Source organism: Engraulis encrasicolus, chromosome 2 (genome assembly GCF_034702125.1).
Source record: "Engraulis encrasicolus isolate BLACKSEA-1 chromosome 2, IST_EnEncr_1.0, whole genome shotgun sequence".
NCBI classification, from domain to species: Eukaryota; Metazoa; Chordata; class Actinopteri; order Clupeiformes; family Engraulidae; genus Engraulis; species Engraulis encrasicolus.
The window spans coordinates 7,825,373-7,843,264 of record NC_085858.1 but is presented as its reverse complement, the minus strand read 5'-3'; the positions used below and the strand labels follow the sequence as shown (position 1 = coordinate 7,843,264).

The window sequence follows — 17,892 nt, the reverse complement described above, 5'->3', positions numbered from 1 at the left end:
AAAAAGGTGCCCAATGTTGGATTACTTGTGTTTGGCATGAAAGTTGACTTTGGCTTGAATGGTGTATTGCCTTGTGTAAAGATCTGAGAAGCCACTTGGTTAGTGTTAGAATGATACCATACTTTCAGCTGGAGGTTACGATGGAAATTGAATAAGTCAATCTTTGTTTGAAATTCTTTAGTTGGATTTGTAGGGTCAAAAGTAAGGCCTTTCCATAGAACTGAAATGTGGTTGGCTGAGAGTGGGACATTAGAGATGTTAATCACTTCTTCTTGCTCACTTCTTCTTGCTCCTTTGCTCCTTGTGTACTCCTTGTGTACCGCTCTCTTCGATCGCCGTCTTCACCGTCTGGTCTTGCGCTTTGCTTTTGGTGCTTCTTGTTGTCTTTCTTGTGTCTTTTGTCTAAAAAAGCAGTGGAAGGACGGTGATCTGAGTGTTCATCATCACTACTTGGTAGTCGGAAAGATACTGTTCTTCTCCTTTGTGGCAATGTGCTTCGGCCATGTGTATACTCTCTCTTCTTTGTAGTCTTGTTGGTCTCTCTTAAATTTCTCAAGTTTTTCTTGCTTAATTTCTTTCTGGAGTTTATCCAATCCTTTTACATCTTTTTCAAAGGTGGGCTCCTTATCTTTATATTTTGTAGACATTTCTGCTTTAAGTTCTTCCATTTCCTTTTGAGATTCACATCTTTGCTTCTTTGCTTCCTCAATGAGAAGTAACATGAGGTCAAGGGAGCATTTGGTAGAATTTTATCTTATCTCCTTTTCTTTTTTAATGTGTATATGAATGAGTTGTCACTGTCCCTAAATATGTGTGGAACTGGCGTTAGGGTTGGTGACACAATAATCAATCACATTCACAAGCTACGTCTCATTATTTTATAAATTACCACCATGTCCACAAGCAGACGCGTTTCGGCTCTTAAGCCATCATCAGTGCGGATTTTTCTTCTTTAAGTTGATACCTTTTATCGCGCACCCAAAGTCATTCATTTTTTCCCAGAGTTGAGCGCAACCTCTGACAAACTTGAAGACAATAATCAATCACATCATGTATGTAGATGACTTGGTCATCCTTAGTCCCTGTACTGCTGGTTTCACAGTATGGAGGTGAGTGTGATATTAAATATAATGCTGGTAAGAGTAAGATCATGATCATAAGGAGCAGAGAAGATCATCGATCACCCTTCCCTGCCTTCTATCTGGCCACATTTTTTTATTCTTTTCCATCATCCGTTGTAGACAATATTTTCCTTGGGAATAAGGTTCTGGCTTGCAAACATGACTAGAAAAATTGCATTTTTCATACATGAAAAGGGGGATCTTCTCCATGGTCCTCCATTTTGAATTTCCAAAAATAGTCATTTTTTAGCTGCAAAAATGACTCTACTTGGACCATAGTAGAAAATAGTTGTTTATTACTTAGTAAACTTTCATGTTAAGATCAAATTTGGCAATAGTCAGCCCAGTTTCAATTATCAGCATAGTTGCAGTACCTTTTTTGACCATTCCCCACAGTGTCCCTTTAATCTATAATATAAGATCCAAATGTTTGCGTTGTAATTGGATACCGCTTACAGCAACAGTTCACATAATTACCGGTATGCACTCAACAATAGAATACCCCACTGGGTGCACTGGGATGATCATTTCAGACACAAAAGTTACGTGGCCATGATAGAACTAGGATGCTGCCAACCACTTGTGGTGTGCCGGTAGAGAAGGCTAGAGTAGACAAAACACATGCACGCCACGGTTATGGCACATCATACAGATGTCGCTTCGTCCAAAGAACCGTCAACTATCCCACATCATCCGCACTAGAGCGATATGCAGTGAATTTCCAAGCACAACATGCTGAATAGAAGCTGCAGGGCATCACAGCCACAGCCAGTACCAGCAGCGGACCAAAAACTGTCAGTAGGATAAATGTAAACAATTGGCAAGAAAGCAGTACTTGTCAGTCATCTTTGTGAATTTGTTCGCCAATGAGTGAGTGGTTTGTGCAATTCCGACCACATCTTCAAGCACAAGGAACGGGGCAGGGCAGACAGACAGACAAACTTGGAAGGATGTTTGTCACCCATCCATCATGACTAAATAGTACGCACAGCCCGTCTCAACGTGCTAAGTCAAGATAATTCATGAAACCTTTACAGTGTATGTAATCATGAGTTTGTAAAACATTGGAAATTATTTTCGTTTCAACATAAAAATGATCCTGCTGGTCCCCACCGTCACTAGCCCTAGTGAGCTACTCTGTCCATGGCAGGAATTTCTCTAACAAGAAGAAGCTAGTAGAGCTCTATAAGCCTAGCAAAAGTAAAATGCACAAGCAAAACTATCTCAGATAACACAGACAGACAAATTGAAAATTTCTGAATGTAATGCATTGGTCTACCAGTTTGTTCAGATTGGTGGTAGCACTGCAGGTAAACAACAGAGCACTTTTTACGGTCTTAGACAGTAGATGGGTCCACATCAAACTGATTCATTTTCTGAAACGGTAGCCTACATCAGTTTACTGAAGCAAAGTTAGCCTACCTTAATTTCGATCATAAGGAAACGTCCGTGTGGAGATCCGGTCGTTATGATTAAATCCAATTGTTGACACTTCATAAAATAAATAGCATCTCAATAACTTGATGTGAAACTCACTCAACTGAAGCCCTTGTCATGATGATGATGGCTCGTGGAAGTACAGTGCTAGTGGTGGTTAGCATTCGTCAACTCTCCTGTCAATCATATGCATATTCATATTTCTCTAATCACCATGCGTGCCGCTCAGCGTCCAGTCCAGCCGAGGCTCATTCACTCCGAGGGAAGCTAAGCGTCTGGGTGGGACATAATTTCGGCATTTTCATCCAATGCCTTTTGAGTTTAGCGGAGAGGGAAAATATGCTCCATGCCATAGACATAGATTAACCTAGACAGGCAATGGGCGGTTCAAGGCACTAGCAGAATTCCGGATTGACCGGGCGCAGACATCTTTGCGATTTTCGCGCCCCATCGACTCCTCCCACAGACTAGGGATGGCACAAACCGCACCGAAAACCAATTCACACACATACTGAACCGAACCGTGCAATCCATCGCAAACCGCAATTCATGTACTGCCCAAAAAAATATATAAAACAGAGACTCTAGGAGTATCTTATCCAGTCTCTCTGATTAAAACATTAGCGTATAAGACCAAATCAGAGGATGACACAATTAAAATCACACCATTTTCACATTATAAGCCTATACAAACCATATGTAGGATATTTAGTGATAAGTCCGATTCTATTAGCCAGTGCACCATTTATCATGAACTAAAAAAAAGAACCGTAGAGAACCGAAAACCGTGACCTTGACACCGCGATATGAACCGAACCGTGAATTTTGTGAACCGTACCACCCCTCCCACAGACATAGCTCCTCCTAGTGAAGACTGTCAGAGCTGTGAGCCATAGGAATGCATACGATTTCAAACTATGACTACAACGTTATCAAAGTGTGTTTCAATAATTTTCTGTAAGATTTTGACAAATCGTAACATCTATATTGTCACTCCAGGAATGGAATCACCCTCACTACCACCAAACGTTTTAGAATAGACCCAGAAGAGGACGGTTTCCCGCCAAATCGGGCCGTTTAGGTTTAGGAAGGCGGTCTTCGGGTAGAAAAGGGCACACGATCATCATCTCATCTGGCAACCCTGCCGAGACTCTATTCGTTGCAGCAATGCAGGTTACGGTTTGATGATATTTTGTGATACTGAATTGGTCATGCTTGTGTTGTGTGTATGCAACTTATTTGGTATAATTTACTCGGAGTTATTGACAACTATGTACATAGATGTGTATATAACCCGTACGTTCAGTAAAGCAGACTGTGCAAGCTTCCCAGAAGACGCTGATGGTAACCTAGCAACATCACGAGCCCAGACAGAAAGATATTCAGACCCTCGTCTTCGCGTGTAATGGCATTGTACAACATTATGCTGTGTTGTATTGTGTTGTATTATATGATGTGTTATATATTATTATAGATACACAACACATACGGCAAACGAAGCATCACATTATTTTTGACACTTTTAGAAGTTCATTTCACATACAGGAAGAACTTTGCTTATGGACTGATGACGTCATTACGTAAAAGTTTGTGGTTACGGGAGTCTTCACCAAGATGGCGGTCTGCTTTGGTCTGACTGCTGAGAAATCCGAAAAATCGATTCCCATTGCTAGTCTAGGTTAATCTATGTCTATGCTCCATGGCATGCAGTCCCAGAGACTTCAAGCGTCTATGAGGAAATGCATTGACCAGAAAGCGGTAGCCCACACTGACCAGACCTAAAGTAGGATAGCGACTGATTATGAATGAACCTCTCGTTTTCACGTCGTTTGAACACATATACAGTTAATGTTAACACGTCGGCAGCACGTGTTAGGATATATTTTTTATTATTATTATTATTTTTAAGGGCAGGACAAGGGACTCTCAGCGTCCCTTGAAGTCTTAAGAAAATCACCTCTGGTGCAAGCATAACAAACTACACCCAAGGCCAGCGAAACATACCAACTGGCGAGACTCAGGTCAGATCAATGTGGTTTCCAAATGCATTCATTTAAACGTTAGATGTCAGTAAGCAATACTCACTTGATTTCAGCATTTTGATGCGTCCGCCACTGGCACTGGGATCGACTGGCAGGAAGTCCTTAAACCAGGTGATGACAGGCTCTGGCTCGCCACTGGCGGCACACAGCATGGTGGCTGTACGTGAGCGCTCCACCACCTTCAGCTGAGGACCCATATCTATGGTGGGGAAGCCGTGGGGAAGCTTGTCCTCTGAGACAGAGAAAGAGCTGTGTTTCAAGTGAGTATAAAATGTTGATGCTGTGGTTTTCAATCTTTTTTTAACAAATTCATCCTTGGCCTCATCAAGTAGGGGTCGACCGATACAGTTTTTTTAATGGCCGATGCGATACCGATTTTTTTTTTCCATCACCCTTGGCCGATAGCCGATTTCCAATGCCCAATATTTGGGGCCGATATGAGTTAAAGAAAAGGTGAAAAAATGACAAATATTCCAGGTCTCAAGTTAAAAATTCACATTCCTTTAACATTATCAAATTGACGTAGAACTTGTAACATTTAAACACCCACTCTAAAAATAAAGTGTCTTGGTGCTTTTTAAAAAACCCGAATTACATAAAATAATAAATATTGCGTATCGGCCAAAACCACTCGCGTATTAAAAATAAATATGCAAATATCGGTCTATCCTTCATCATAAGCCTGCCAGCGCCCTCTCGACATTATTATAAGCCTGCCAACGCCTCCCTTATCATTAGAAATACAAAATAGACTAGCGCCCTACATCTTCAACTAAGCCACCCCCCACACACACACTTTTTCCTCCTCAATGTGCCCCAAAGTCTCCCTAAGCAAGTGCTGCTTTTGCTATGCTGCGTGCATGCACACTTTGCCATTTCAATGCATTCTGGTTGCGTATGAGCACTGGCTGCTAACTAAATTTGGATGATTCATGTAAAAATATAGATATTTTAATCATAGGTTGTCTGAACCTTCTAACCAGAATGAATTGAAATGGCAAAGTGTATATGAGCTCTGTTATAGCAAAAGCAACACTGCTCCATTAAAAACGAGCCCAATGACACGTGCTTGGCACCACCTGCAGGAGAGGCAAAGCACTGGGGGCAGATACACAGACAGACAGACAGACAGACAGATACATGTAGTGGTGGGTCATAATTTGACACAATTCCACAATTGTGAAAATGCTGTTTGTTTGCATATTTCTCTATGATTAAGGGTATCATAATATGGTATCATAACCACTGACCACTAAGTATTGTGAGTTTAGAGGTGACCGATGCTTCTCCTTGTGTGTTGCGGGCCACACACTCGTAGGTGGCCTCATCCCCTGGTGCTCTCATAGGCTGGATCCTCAACACAGCTCCTGCACCCCCATCAAACTTTCTGACCTGAACAACAAGTCCAGATTACAGTGAGGAGGACAAACCAACAAGTCCAGAGCATGGCCATAGGCAGAAACCAGAGGTGTCAAAACTAAAAGTAAAAGTACTTTTGTGGTGTTATTACAACACTAGCACATGATGGCATTGCATAGCTGTTACACCATTTATTCCATTGTACCTAATGAGATAGACTGTGGTATTACTGAAAAACACTGAAAACCTAACTTAGCTGATGGTTGGACAGGTCTACTGGTTACTCAGATAAGTTATTTGTGTTGGAAGGAACATATGCTTCTTTTTTACTGTTATTTTTGACACCTCTGGCAGAAACTATATAACTATATAAGTGGGTCCAGAAAAAATCTGACTGCCTCAAAATATGGGGTTGTAAGGTGATATATTATAAGATGTAGAATATAAAATAATAGAGCTTTTGAAAAAGCATGCCTCGTTAGGACATTGCAAGCAACTTTATCACTTCTTAGCCTAGTGAGCACACAGAAGCGACACGTCAGACATAAGTACGATGGATAATGCAAACGACACACGACACATGCGCACACATGCATCCGCATCCCAAAACGTCCATAGGTTTTTAAATAAGGCACAGTTTCAAACATTAATTCCAGGTGCTGTATGCAGTTACACAGGCGCAAAGTGTCAGATACAAGAACCCCCAATGCAAGCAGCAACGCAACACTTCTATACAGTTATGTAAAGTCCTTATAATCAAATATATATTTACATATCCCCAAGATGAAAACAGGTTGGCTCGGCAGCAAAAAAAAATATCTGCAACATGAAAACAGGTTGGCTCGACGGCCAAATTATGAAATTGATAAACAATGGAAGCCATGCCTCTGCAGCCAAATTAAAAATCATCCGAACGGACACCAACATGATTTGTGGCAGTTGCAATACAGTATATTATTAAAAATTAGGCCCATTTAGAAAAAGGCCTGATAGAAAAAAGTAATTAATGTCCCACTGGTTGTGTGTGTGTGTGTGTGTGTTAAAGCCCTGTAGAGAAAACTCGGTGGACTGATAGATGAACACAGACACGGTCTTTGCAATACCAATCCCAACCCTTTCTAAGGGCCTACTAAATAACAGTGTCAGTAATTTAGACCTGCATAGTGTGTGTGTGTGTGTGTGTGTGTGTGTGTGTGTGTTACCATGACATTACGTACATGACGTACTTCATAACGATTTAGTTGAGAAACGATTGTCTTTCCTTTTTTTCTCCACTCAACCTGTGGTCTAGGTTCACCTGTGGCCTGACACACAAATAAGACAGTTCCCCCTGACACGGCTATCTGGTCTTTGGGAATCTGGATGAATCTTGGAGGCTCTGCAAGGCAAAAGAGGAGGCGAGGGGGAACCTTTTAGACCCAGAACTGTTGTCAATCACAAGCAACAACAAAAAATGTTAGACAGCCAGGGAACCAGTGACAGCATTGCGCCAAGTCAGTGATATTCTGATGACAGGAAAAATGACCAATACTTTATTATAGTGTATTACTATATTACTATACTATTAGTATGCTATGTAGTATATCCCGCATATCAATGAGTGTAACGCCGCATTATGTAATAACGGTGCAATATGTAATAATGTAACAAATTATTACATAATGTGGTGACAATCGCCGCATTGTGTAATAATTTACGCATTTCGTAATACATTTCTTGAACGCATTTCGTAATAACTTTTTTCTCATCTTGTAATAAATTATTACAAAATGCGAAATTTATTACGGAATGCGGCCGCAACTTTTTTTTTTGATGGAAATGTAATAACATGGTGCATTATGTAGGATAAACTAGGCCTATATGGATATGTATTTTCTGCACTTGGATTCACTAGGCACAACACACACATAGTCTCAGTGACATGGTATAGTCACTGCCCTCTCTCTCTCTCATTCTTCTCAGTTCTCAAACTGCTCGAGAGTCGCGGATGATGCGGTTAAAACCGTTAAGAAATAATTTCACAACTTGTTGCGTGCAACGAGTCCAACGAATGTCTCGCACTTTCTGCTACATTACACCAATTTACAGCGACATTAAATAGGCCAGGTCTAAACACTTCACGAGGAGGTGAAAACTTGTCTTGCACTTGCGTGGGTCTGTGGCGAGAGAGAGAGAGAGAGAGAGAGAGAGAGAGAGAGAGAGAGAGAGAGAGAGAGAGAGAGAGAGAGAGAGAGAGAGAGAGAGAGAGAGAGAGAGAGAGAGAGAGAGAGAGAGAGAGAGAGAGAGAGAGGAGAGAGAGAGAGAGAGAGAGAGAGAGAGAGAGAGAGAGAGAGAGAGTGTGTGTGTGTGTGTGTGTGTGTGTGTGTGTGTGTGTGTGTGTGTGTGTGTGTGTGTGTGTGTGTGTGTGTGTGTGTGTGTGTGTGTGTGTGTGTGTGTGTGTGTGTGTGTGTGTGTGTGTGTGTGTGTGTGTGTGTGTGTGTGTGTGTGTGTGTGTGTGTACGCACGGAGACAAACCTGGCCCATATTGATCTTAAGCCCCATCTTGGCTCTTTGGAAATATTCTTAACATTACAAAGGCTATTTTTAATATTTTCCCCCAAACAACATGAATCAAATCCCAGGAAAAGACCAACCATTATAAGTGACTCGTGGGGAGCTGTCCATGCTGGTGGTGCTTAATTTTTCCCGATATTTACCCGTGGAGTAGTGAGTCTTTCATGTCTGCCTACATGCGCGCCAGGGTCTGACCATGGTGCTTTTTGCCCGTGGAGTGAGGAGACTGTCTTCTTGCAAAGCAAATGCCACTCTTTGTCCTATTTTCAATTTCAGTCCACTGTTCAGTAGGCCTATTAGGCTGCAATCAAATTCAATAGCCTATGCTCATCCACATGCACGCGAAAAACAATAACCCAAGCGGCGGGACTAATTCGATTATATTCCTTCCAAAAATGTCCGAACGTCACAAAAATCAGTTATTTGCATTGTCCGTAATTATACCAAACAAAAAGGTATCAATAAAAGAAATCAAGTCTTCAGTTTCGATAATCCACGTTACAAATCCTCAACAACAGCAAGCCATTCCTTCTCTGCTATGAGGCAGGCAACGGAACAAGTGCAGACAGTAGGCTATATGACCACGTTGATGCTGCACGGCTTGAAAGGATTCTGTCTAAATTAAATATCTTGGATAGCCTATATATAGACCTAGGCCTAACTAGATTTGTTGCAATACAGATTCATTTTCTATAGCCAGAAGTGTTCCGTTGGACTGACGAAACCGAACACGATCAAGTTTGCAACTTCTTTCCCTCATGCGCTGTCCGTCAGCACCACCTGTCATCAGACGTCCGATTAGCTTTCATTACGTGCTGAGGGAAAAACTCTCGCCATTAGGCCTATGTGCTGTTGCACTGTTGTGAGGGATATCACCAAATAATTTAGATAAAAGTCAGAACATTATTTTGGCAATCTGTTCAGTCTGTTCATTTAAGTTTTTGGGTGCTCTTGGATATCGGGGATCAGTTCATGTAGAGAGAAGAGTTCATCCAGGCACTCCAAAATAAGGTGTCCAAACGGGAAGTTACATTAAAAAGCCTTTAATGGTACTGGGCTGGGGTTACATTAAAAAGCCGACATGTTTCGACCTCACCAGGTCTTCATCAGGGCTACGTTCACCATTGAAAAGAAAGGCCTCCCTTAAATAGTGACATCACCACATGTGACCCATTACGCACTAAACACATTTGCGCACACCAGAGAAAACAAAGATTAAAAAATAGCCTGGGGTAATAAGTGATGCCACAGAAAAAAAATGACCAGAAGTACAAATAAGCATCACAAAAAACAAGTAAAATCAATATCCTCATTTAGACCAGGATAGCGCATGGCATCCAGTTGGTGTATCCAAAAAGTCTGCCTCTGATTAAGTCTTTTTAGCCTGTCCCCACCCCTCGGAAGAGGTCTGATATGCTCGACGCCTTGTATGCGCAGCAGAGAATCATTTTTACCATGGTATATTCATTGAAATGTTTCGCCATGGGATAGTCAAAATTGCCCACTCTGATAGCAGACATGTACGGTATTTATGTTCTGCTAGCCTATCTCGCATGCGCCTTTTTGTGCGTCCGATATAAAATAACCCTTCAGCGCAAGGACAAGTTAGGCGGGATATGACAAATGTAGAATTGCAATTAATGAAATCTCTCTGTCCGTATTCTCTCGTGGTTTTAGTATCCACAAAAGATTTGGCTTGTGTAACATTTGGGCAGTGAGGGCAGTTCATACATCTATAGGTGCAATGGGTTTACGCAGCCAGGTTTCTCTCTTTTTCACCTGTAGGTGAGAGCGCATTAATTTATCTCCTAGGCTGGGTGCACTCTTTAAAGACACCATGGGTGGTTCTGGGAACACCTCACGTAGTTGCGCATCACTTTCAATAATGGACCAATTGTTCTTAATAATTTGCCGGGTCCGCGTCGCTTGTGTACTATATGTCGTAACAAAAAAAGGACGGGACTGCTGGTGGCGATGATGTTTCTTTTTGGTCAATAACGTGTTGCGTTGAAGGGAGCGCGCTTCACTGTATGCGTTTTGGATGGCTTCAGGGTGATAGGCTCTATCACTGAATCTTTTCTCCATCAGCTCGGCCTGCTCGTGAAAATCATTTTCGAAATCACAGATACGCCTAATCTCTGGAATTGACCGTGTGGAATATTTCTAATGAGATGCGGGGGATGGAATGAATCTGCTCTAAGAATGGTGTTCCGAGAGGTCGCCTTTCTGAATAAGGTGGTGTGCAGCTGTCCCTCCGCGTCTTTATATATCGTCAAATCCAGAAAGTGAATATTAGTTAATGAATATTCCAAGGAAGCCATCCAAAACGCATACAGTGAAGCGCGCTCCCTACAACGCAACACGTTATTGACCAAAAACAAACATCATCGCCAGCAGCAGTCCCGTCCTTTTTTTGTTACGACAGTTCATAGATGTATGAACTGCCCCCACTGTCCAAATGATGTTACACAAGCCAAATCTTTTGTGGATACTAAAACCACGAATGAATATGGACAGAGAGATTTCATTAATTGCAATTCTACATTTGTCATATACCGCCTAACTTGTCCTTGCGCTGAAGGGTTCTTTTATATCGGGCGCACAAAAAGGCGCATGCGAGATAGGCTAGCAGAACATAAATATGGTATCAGAGTGGGCAATTTTGACTATCCCATGGCGAAACATATGAATACCATGGTAAAAATGATTTGGTGGTGCTGACGGACAGCGCACGAGGGAAAGAAGTTGCAAACTTGATCGTGTTCGGTTTCGTCAGTCCACCGGAACACTTCTGGCTCTAGAAAATGAATCTGTATTGCAACAAATCTAGTTAGGCCTAGGTCTATATAGGCTATCCAAGATATTTAATTTAGATATTTAATTTAGTTTTCACCACCTCGTGAAGTGTTTAGACCTGGCCTATTTAATGTCGCTGTAAATTGGTGTAATGTAGCAGAAAGTGCGAGACATTCGTTGGACTCGTTCCACGCAACAAGTTGTGAAATTATTTCTTAACGGTTTTAACCGCATCATTCGCGACTCTCGAGCAGTTTGAGAACTGAGAAGAATGAGAGAGAGAGAGAGAGGGCAGTGACTATACCATGTCACTGAGACTATGTGTGTGTGCTGCGCCTACTGAATCCAAGTGCAGAAAAAAACATATCCATATAGATTATTACATAATGCACCATCTTATTACATTTCCATCAAAAAAAAAAGTTGCGGCCGCATTCCGTAATAAATTTCGCATTTTGTAATAATTTATTACAAGATGAGAAAAAAGTTATTACGAAATGCGTTCAAGAAATGTATTACGAAATGCGTAAATTATTACACAATGCGGCGATTGTCACCACATTATGTAATAATTTGTTACATTATTACATATTGCACCGTTATTACATAATGCGGCGTTACAATGAGCCATTACCAAATTTATCCCTGACCATGGCAGAATAGAATGTCACAACACTTCAGTATAGTGTATTATAATGTGTTATTATTATGCTATGTTATATTTCTATACTATACTGCCGTACCAAACAAGGACACAGTCTGCATATCTGGTTGAAATTGAGTTTGTATTGGAAATGGGCTTTATAATAACACCTTTGTCTTGTTTTGAAAATTTCTGGTCCAACTTTGTCCCGTTTCAGAGAAAAAAAACATGTTAAAGGTGAAAAAACTACAAAAAGGAAGTTACTGTGATGGTTACTGTTCAGAATTCGGGCGTCAGGGTGTCTGTCTAGCACCAGTGACGTTGTGAGTACATGCATAGCATGTTGTTATTGTGTCTTGTGATTGGCTGTAGACCCTTGTCCACGAGCTCATTTGCATTGACTTCTGCGCCACAAACTGGTCAGCAGGGTCGGAACTATGCGATGTAGCGCAGTGTGACCAGAAGAGCAGTCCACGCTGGACTGTTTGTTTAATGCAGGAGTCTTCTCTACCTTTTCTCTCAGTTTCTTTCCCTCTTCCTTTCACGGTCATCTCAGACTCCTAATGTCCCCTCTCTGTGTTATGCCGTGCGTCTTTGAGAACTAAACCACGGTTCATGGTTTCAAGGGTTCCCTACAATGTGTGTGTGTCTCTTCATTTGGGATAATTCATTTTGTTCAGGCCAGACAACCTGTGCAGTTTACTATTTTTCCCTGGACCAGCCCTATACAGTCCTTTCAGAGTTCCATAACTAGCACCATTTTTTACAGTTACATCTTACAAGCCAAACAAACAGTAAGTCACGTGTAGTTACTGCACTTTCCATTGAAGCAGTGCTTTGGGGGTAGACAGCAATACCAGCCAAGAACGCAGTAACTGAATTATTGTGGTAAAAAGAAGACATGAATATTGCAGGTTTTTTTCGGGGGGGGGGGGGGGGGGGGGGGGGGGGGATCTGTGTTACTGCGTTCTTGTTTTGTACGGCAGTATTGACCCAGTCGGCTCCTCTGGCCCGCCCATGAGACTGCAATGTTATCCCCTCCGAATGCTCCACCTGTGGCCGTGCGGTGCCAATCACTGCCCATCATTAGGCATATTAATTAGCCACTACATACAGTGGGTGGAGCAAACTTGTGGGAAAACAAACGATTTCATGGGCGGGCCCAGAGTTGCAGACTGGGTCAATAGGCTACACAGTATTTATTATAGTGTACTCGTGCAGAGCCTGTAGGGCCTTTTCACCCATTTTGTTTTGTACTGTACTTTTAACAAACATGACTGTGTCTGTGTGTCAAACACACAGGATGAGTGCAGAAATGATGAGCAAACACACAGGCTCTGTTGTAGCCTACCTGAGGCGCCAGAGAGGCTGGGCAGAGACAGCAGGAGTACGGTGAGGAGGAGGAGGAGCAGCAGAGGAGAACGGCCCGGTCTGGAGGTCAGCTTGGCCGGAGCCGAAAGGCCTCCTACTGTCTGGGGAGTCATGACCTAATGCATAATAATAATAATAATAATAATAATAATAATAATAATAATAATGATAGTAATAATAGTAATAATTATGTTTTTTTATATAGCGCTTTACAGGTGAAACCATGCAGACGGTAGGCCTACAAACACAGTATACAGAAAGACTAAACAGAGGCAGGGAGAAACAACAGTACCTTTCAGTGGGCAGGGGATGGATACAGTAGATTGCTTCAATTACGATGGCCAGGCACTCTGATAAGACATGTAGGCATCATTATTAGACAGACATTTACAGTGCCCTCCATAATTATTGGCACCCCTGGTTGAGATGTGTTAAAAGCCTTAAAATAAATTCAGTGTTTATTGCAGAAGAATACTGTCACACTGAAAATTGTAGGAAAATGTAGCCTTCAACTCAAATGAATTGTAAGAAAATAAAAAAATCCCTGACTAAAAAATAATTATTTTTCATTAAATCACCTGTTCCACAATTATTGGCACCCTTAACAATTCCCAGGAAATAAATATAATTGAAGCATTTCTGTCATTTCTACAGTAGTTTACAAAGTTTACCAGAGTATGTAGGAACATTTAATTAGTAATTCATCACTTCCTGTTTCCCTGGGGTATAAATATGACGTGACACCGAGGCCATTTCTCTTATCCACTCTTAAACATGGGAAAGACAAAGGAACACAGCATACAAGTGAGGCAGATGTGCGTCGACCTTCACAGGTCAGGCAGAGGCTACAAGAAGATTGCCACTCAACTGCAGCTGCCCATATCCACTGTGAGAGGAATAATTAAGAAGTTCAAAACAACTGGAACAGTGGTAAACAAGCCTGGACGAGGACCCAAGTTTATTTTGCCACCACGCACAGTGAGGAGGATGGTAAGAGAAATCAAAAGATCTCCAAAGCTCACTGTTACAGAATTACAACAAATGGTAGCATCCTGGGGTCACAAAGTCTCCAAATCAACCATCAGGCGCTGTCTGCACGCCAACAAGCTGTTTGGGAGGCATGCACAAAGAAAACCTCTCCTCACTCACAATCATAAACGCAAGCGTCTGGAGTTCGCCAAGCGGTATTGGGGCTTCAACTGGGACCGTGTGCTTTGGTCAGATGAGACCAATATTGAGCTTTTTGGCAACAAACACTCTAAGTGGGTCTGGCGTTCCACGAAAGATGCGCATGCTGAAAAGCACCTCATACCCACTGTGAAGTATGGGGGTGGGTCAGTGATGCTGTGGGGCTGTTTCGCTTCCAAAGGCCCTGGGAACCTTGTTAGGGTGCATGGCATCATGAATTCTTTGAAATACCAGGATATTTTAAATCAAAATCTGTTGCCCTCTGCCCGAAAGCTGAAGCTGGGTCGTCACTGGGTCTTTCAGCAAGACAATGACCCTAAACATATGGCCAAATCTACACAGAAATGGTTCACCAGACACAAAATCAAGCTCCTCCCATGGCCATCTCAGTCCCCTGACCTCAACCCCATTGAGAACCTGTGGGGTGAGCTGAAGAGGAGAGTACAGAGGAGAGGACCCAGGTCTCTGGATGATTTAGAGAGATTCTGCAAAGAGGAATGGCTGAAGATCCCTCTTTCTGTCTTTTCCCATCTTGTGAAACATTATAGGAGAAGATTAGGTGCTGTTTTGTTGGCAAAAGGGGGTTGTACAAAATATTAACACCAGGGGTGCTAATAATTGTGACACACATTATTTGATGTCAAATAATTATTTCCTAATGTGGGATTTTTTCCCAACTGAATAAATGCACTTGTATTGAAGGTTGGATTTTTCTCCTTTTTTCCATTAAGGTCCCATATTATTTAGAAAAAAAATAAAATAATTGGAAGCTAAAAAACACATCTCAACCAGGGGTGCCAATAATTATGGAGGGCACTGTACATTGCAACTACGTAGTACCATCAGTTGTTGAACTTTGGACAGATCAGTTGTTGGATTTTTACGAAATAAACACAGCATATTTTGTGTGCTTCTCCTACAATCAAACTTTACAATCAAGTCATTTTTATTCACAGACCACATGTAATATCCAAGCAAGCAGGAACTCTGCAAGACAGGAGGGTGTCATCACAGACAGTGAAGCATCAGTTGTTAGTTCAGTTGATAGTCAAAAGACACCAATCCTCTGTTCGTCTTAAAGGTGCATTGTGTAGGATGGTGTCCAGAATAGGTTCTGCAAATGCTAGTCATTGAAACTTTGCTGCTTAATGCGAAATGTGATCTTTTTACGAATATTTTCTAAATAATGAACAAATATTTACATGTATGACCACATTAATATGTAGACAGGAAAGCAAAAAGTACGTTTCAGTTTTAACATTATCACAGCAGGGACATATACACCTGAATTTGGCCGAGCGAAGTGAACTTCGACATTCCTTCCTACTGTGTCAAGTCAAGTCAAGTTTATTTTTCTGTTTAGCCCATTTCATTGCCAGAAAGGCAACTCAATGTGCTTCACAAACAACAGCAAAAGAAATAGAACAATGCCAATGTTAAATACAAGATGATATAAAACAAAGTCAAAACAACATAATCTGATGTTAAAAGAAATCTTTACATCACTAAAACAAAGTTTAAAAAAATATGGGATGAAACAGAGCACATACAGTATGGTGGCAGATTGCAATTTAAAGAACGAGACAATATAACAACATATTGGAATGCATTGCTAAAATGCTTGGCCTCAAGTCGGGATTTGAAAATGGGTAAGTTGGGTGCACTTTTAATGTGTGAGTGAGGGGGGAGGAGGTTACAAAGTCTGGAACCCAGTGTGTCCTGTCTGTTTAGAGATTCTCAGCCAATTTATACCCTACTTTCTTTTTAGGATTATAGTATATAGCTATCATTCTGTTTTGGGTTGTGATTGCCCCAATTTTTCAGATATTGTAATATAGTAGCATATATATACGTCTACCTATTTTATGCATCTGACACATGCATAGAACCTTTTGGGCTCAAAATCATAAATATAGGCTCTGGGACTAAAACCAAAGGACACATCCAGCCTATTATTTTGAATAAAATGGTACTCACCTTGTTCATCCAAGCAGGGTAACGTTGCAAAACTAGACTGCCTTTCCACAGGGAATGCTTGTTATTCATGTCAAGACAAGACCAAGGGTGGATTCCAATAAGCAGACTCCCGTCCTCGACCTCCATGGAGAAAACAATAAAGTCTCCCCATTCTTCATTCATCATACCGATTTCGAATGAAAAAATGACATTCGAATTGCGCTTTTGCAAGATATTGATATACACTCCTGCTATTAGTGACATCATCGAGTGGCCACAAGCATGCAAAGGAGCAAGGGAGGACGGGAGTCTGCATATTAGAACGCACCCCAAATGTTCTTGGCTGTCAGTTTGTGGAGTATGGCGTGCTCTTATCCAGATAGTTTGTTGGCTTCTTGGGTGGGTGCTCTTTAGTCCAAGGTATAGTACTTCCAGGATCAAAAAATGAGAATAAATTCGCTGACTAAGGCACTCCAAATTAAAATGTCTTTATTAATATGACAGGTCCTACATGGACAGGTCCTACATGTTCTTGGCTGTGTTCAGATAGCATGGGTGTTGGTTTGACAATTAAAGAGGGACATTGTTTGGTTGATGTGGTTGGCATTTGAATGTTATTGGCGGTCTGCAGCTATTCTCTGGTCAAAAAGCTGCAAGTTAGGTTGAGACTTTTGGGCGTACTGTACAACAGCATCCAATCAGGCTGCTTAATGCTCTGAAATGATAATATCAACCATAACACAGACATGCTGATCATGCTGCATGGAAAACTGGAATGGCAAGATGATACAGCAATTTATTTTCTATAGGTTCACAAATATACCAGTGTATGCCACATGCAAGCAAGAACTTTTTGGCAGCACAATTAATATTCTCTCAGGTGGCACAAGTACAACTAAAGCCTACTTCAAGTAGTGATTCAAAGTAGGCCTATTAGGTTAGGCAATAACAGATACTTTACTATTGATTGAATTAGGCCTACATCATAGTCCTGCTATATTATATTATTATATTACCGTAGGTACATTGTTATCATATAATATCTTGTTAGGCCTATTATACTTTGGCCAAGAACATTTACACAACCTACTTTAAATAGTGATTCAAAAAGTAGGCCCATTACTTACTTTGAGATCACATCTAATTTTATATGCACTTATAAATATGCATTCTGCAGATCTTTTACATGCTTCACTGCACTCAAAACCGGTACGTAATAGCCTAACTTGGATGTAACAGGCATTGCCAGAGCTGACAGCTGTATTCCTTTTGTATTCCGTGCTGTGATTGAATCCAATCTGATGGGACAGAAAGCTGTTGCATCGACATAATAGAGTGAGAGTTGTAGACAGGAGAAGTGCGCCACCGTGAAGCAGGGTGAATAAAAATACAAACTGCCCCAATGGCCATCAGGAGTTGGCCAAGA

The 17,892-nt window shown here is 41.4% G+C and overlaps 1 protein-coding gene across 1 annotated transcript in view; it reads right to left on the bottom strand.

Annotated features, from left to right (window-relative positions):
* LOC134443468 (receptor-type tyrosine-protein phosphatase S-like) overlaps nt 1-13,435 on the bottom strand; it is a 33,714-nt gene extending 20,279 nt beyond the window's left edge. Inside the window, exons 1-4 of the mRNA XM_063193246.1 lie at nt 13,303-13,435; nt 7,186-7,337; nt 5,851-5,992; nt 4,646-4,832 (exon numbers count right to left, since the gene is read on the bottom strand). Coding sequence (XP_063049316.1) covers nt 4,646-4,832; nt 5,851-5,992; nt 7,186-7,337; nt 13,303-13,435 — 614 coding nt within the window. The remainder of the gene's footprint in view (nt 1-4,645; nt 4,833-5,850; nt 5,993-7,185; nt 7,338-13,302) is intronic.
* Nucleotides 13,436-17,892: the final 4,457 nt, after the last annotated feature.